Here is a 4,125-nt window from a genome sequence, read left to right as displayed (position 1 = left end):
TGAGAGCTCAATTAAGTGTTAATTGTGAGTACTCAACCTTGGTTCTCATAAGTTTTCATGCAAATCAACACGTTAAACACATTAATTCACTTATTCATCGAATGTATATAGAGCGCTTACTATGTGCCAGGCTCTGTTGCAGACTGAGAAATCAGCAGGGAAAAAGACAAAGATCCATGCTTTCCAATGGAAGGAGATAAAATATGTTATGATACATACTGTTAAGTTCTACAGAGATAAAGCAGGGAAAGGGGAGGGCTTGCAGTTTAAAACAGGGTGTTGGAGCCTGGGTCTAGCTACAGCCAGGAAGAGGCGTTGCTGTCGCTGCCTTCTAGTCTCCGGCGTCTGACCACTCCCAGGACCCGTGATGCCAAGGCCCCAGCGGGTGACGAGGAAGAGTCCGTGTTGAGGCCCAGCTGAGTCGAGGGCTAGCGCTCTAGGCTCCCAGGTCCGCCCCACCTAAAGAGATGAGTGGTGGATTGGCCCCAAGTAAAAGCACAGTGTATGTATCCAACTTGCCCTTTTCCCTGACCAACAATGACTTATACCGGATATTTTCCAAGTATGGCAAAGTTGTAAAGGTTACTATAATGAAAGATAAAGATACCAGGAAGAGTAAAGGGGTTGCATTTATTTTATTTTTGGATAAAGACTCTGCACAAAACTGTACCAGGGCAATAAACAACAAACAGTTATTTGGTAGAGTGATAAAAGCAAGCATTGCTATTGACAATGGAAGAGCAGCCGAGTTCATCCGAAGACGAAACTACTTTGATAAATCTAAGTGTTATGAATGTGGGGAAAGTGGACACTTAAGTTATGCCTGTCCTAAAAATATGCTTGGAGAACGGGAACCTCCAAAGAAGAAAGAGAAAAAGAAAAAAAAAGAAAATTCCTGAACCAGAAGAAGAAATTGAAGAAGTGGAAGAAAGTGAAGATGAAGGGGAAGATCCCACTCTTGACAGTCTTAGTCAGGCCATAGCTTTCCAGCAAGCCAAAATTGAAGAACAGAAAAAGTGGAAACCCAGTTCAGGGGGTCCCTCAACATCAGATGACTCAAGATGCCCAAGGATAAAGAAAAGCACGTATTTCAGTGATGAGGAAGAACTGAGTGATTAAAATTGTATTTATATGTAAATATCATTAAAAATTTTTTTAAATCTTGGGGTACCAAGTTCAGTTGGGATTAAAGATTACTTTTAGAATTTGAGCATAAAGAACACTTAGTACCAAATAATTTTTTACTATAAACTAGGTTCATAGGAAATTGAAAATAATTTTACAGTATCATGTTTCTATCTTGCCTTAGCAGAGTAATAAAAATCAAGATTTGCTAGTAACCATTAATCTTGAAAACAGTTCATTTGAATTAAAAAGAAATCTTAGTACTATCATAGTATTGCTGTTGTCATCCCAAGAAAAAAGACTGGTATTAAAACAGTATGTTTGAGAAGCGCACTATAAAAGTTTATTCATGACTGATTGGTTTACATGAACACATTTGAAGTAAATCTCATCTTTAAGACAAAAACTTTGTGAAGACTATGGAAAATGCTGACTGATTTATTGTTATTAAATGTTAAAATTTTCAGGAGAATTTTGTTTTAAAAAAAATAAAATAAAAAATAAAACAGGGTGTTAAAAGACATCACTGAGGGGCGCTTGGGTGGCTCAGTCATTAAGCGTCTGCCTTCGGCTCAGGTCATGATCCCAGAATCCTGGGATCGAGACCCGCTTCGAGCTTCCTGCTCAGCGGGAAGCCTGCTTCTCCCTCTCCCACTCCCCCTGCTTGTGTTCCTGCTCTCGCTCTGTCAAATAAATAAATAAAATCTTTAAAAAAAAAAAAAAGGCGTCACTGAAAAGCCACTGCAAAAAAAAAAAAAGCCACTGCAGTTTTCTGCAAAGTGGTATGATCTGGCTTAATGTTTTAGAAAGTTCACTAATGGCTGTCTTGAGAGACCACAATATAGACTTAGAGAGAAAAAAAAGCAAGGCCAGTGAAAGAATTATTGCAGTTATCCGGATGGCTATGTAAGATTTTATCAATTTGACTTCTAGCCAATAGGATTTGCTGACAGACTGGATATGGGTTGTGGCGGGAAAAAAAAAACTGATTAATTCCAAGGTTTTGAACTGAAGCATTTGATGTGTCTAAGAGTTGAGAATATTCATTTTCAGAGGTATTTAAGAAGGCAGAATAATAAGGTTCATTATTTAGTCACGTTAACAAGAGAGTAAGGGTTCAGTTCTTGCTCTGGATCTAGACTACTTGCGTTTGAATACTGACCTCAAAAGTGTTCAGTCACTAGATTTATTACTTGGGCAAAATATTTAACCTTTTCATTCCTAGTTGCCTCATTTATAATAGGACTACTCATTGGGTTGCTGCAAGGTTTAAATGTTTTACATTTCCAAAACCCTTAGAAAAGTGTCTGACAGTGCTGTTTGTTAGCTATCACATGACTATTACTGGTCACCTTCCAGCTCTGTCACTTGGGTTTTTATTGAGTTCTGATATGTTCATAGACAAAATTCTCATACATTACACAGAACACCATCTTTACTATTTTTCTCTTATGTCAAGATATACCTAATGATACATGGTATCATAGAACTTAGGTCGAAGCTCCTTCTGAAAATTATCACTTTAACAGTAATCTAACCTCACTTGTAGTAGAAGTAAGCTTAGTGAGCTAAATGTGATGGTACACTTGTGAGGCTAGAGGTTCCAAAGTGTATCACGGCATATGAATTGATAATAACTGCATTATACTATGCTGCTAAATAAATTCTGATTTGGGGACATTTTAAGTATGGTAAAAAAAGGCAGTTATTGGGTGCCTGGGTGGCTCAGTTGGTTAGGCGACTGCCTTCGGCTCAGGTCATGATCCTGGAGTCCCGGGATCGAGTCCCGCATCGGGCTCCCTGCTCAGCGGGGGTCTGCCTCTCCGTCTGACCTTCTTCCCTCTCATGCTCTCTCTCTACCATTCTCTCTCTCAATAAATAAATAAAAATCTTTATTAAAAAAAGGCAGTTATTTAGGTAATATTCTGGGTTTGCTGGGTCACTCTATGTATAAAATGCCATTCAGCATCTGTATAGCATTTTCCAGTTTTCAAAGCACTTGCACATATTAGCAATAGCCAGCTTTCAAGGTGGTCCCAATGAATCTTTCCTTCTGGTATCAATGCACATGTGTAGTCTATTCCCACAGTGAAACAAACTGTTCTGTGTGATCTGTAGAATATGGCAGAATTGAGTACGTGTAACTTTTAAGTAGATCATAAAAGGCATTGCTTCTTCCGCTTTGCATGCTTAGATCATTTGCTCTGAGGGAAGTCAGCCATCATGTCAAGAATTCAATCACGTAGCCATGTGAAGAGGCCTGTGAGGAGCACCAGGGGCCTCCTGCCAACAGCCAGCATCAACTTGCCAGTCACATGAGCAAGCCACCCTGGAGGTAGATCATATAGCTCCAGTCAAGCCTTCAATAACTGCAGCCTCAGCTGGCACCTGATTACAACCTCCTGAAAGACCGGGAGCAGAACTGCACAGCTGAACTGCTCCAGAATTCCAGACCCAGAGAAACAATGAGCTATTAAGTGATTATTGTTTTTAGCCACATTTTGGGCTTTCAGTCATTAAGTTTTGATTTGTTACAAAGTAATACACAATAGGGACACCTGGGTGGCTCAGTTGGTTAAGCATCTACCTTCGGCTCAGGTCATGATCCCAGGGTCCTGGGATCGAGTCCCGCCATTGGGCTCCCGCTCCGCAGAGAGCCTGCTGCTTCTCCCTCTGACAAATAAATAAAAAATTTAAAAAAAGGGCACCTGGGTGGCTCAGATGGTTAAGCGTCTGACTTTGGCTCAGGTCATGATCCCAGGGTCCTGGGATCCAGTCCCACGTCGGGCTCCCTGCTCTGTGGGAGCCTGCTTCTCCCTCTGCTCCTCTCTCACTCTCTGTCTCTCATGAATAAATAAATAAAATCTTTAAAAAAAATATTTAAAAAAAAGTAATACACAATTCACTAATGGATCCTAACATATTGTACAGTATTAGGGAGGAAAACGGAAGCTTGAACAAATTCAGCACTTGGTGGATGATTATATATATATTTAAGTG

The 4,125-nt window shown here is 40.0% G+C and overlaps 1 protein-coding gene across 1 annotated transcript; it reads left to right on the top strand.

Moving 5' to 3' along the window:
* Positions 1–296: 296 nt before the first annotated feature.
* Positions 297–1,683, top strand: LOC113929266 (zinc finger CCHC-type and RNA-binding motif-containing protein 1-like). Its single transcript, XM_035727716.1, is given in 2 exon segments — positions 297–878; positions 880–1,683. Coding segments are annotated over 2 exon segments (651 nt in total). The 5' UTR covers positions 297–467; the 3' UTR covers positions 1,120–1,683.
* Positions 1,684–4,125: the final 2,442 nt, after the last annotated feature.

Source organism: Zalophus californianus, chromosome 5 (genome assembly GCF_009762305.2).
Source record: "Zalophus californianus isolate mZalCal1 chromosome 5, mZalCal1.pri.v2, whole genome shotgun sequence".
In the NCBI taxonomy this organism is placed as follows: Eukaryota; Metazoa; Chordata; class Mammalia; order Carnivora; family Otariidae; genus Zalophus; species Zalophus californianus.
This window is presented reverse-complemented; position numbering and strand designations above follow the sequence as displayed.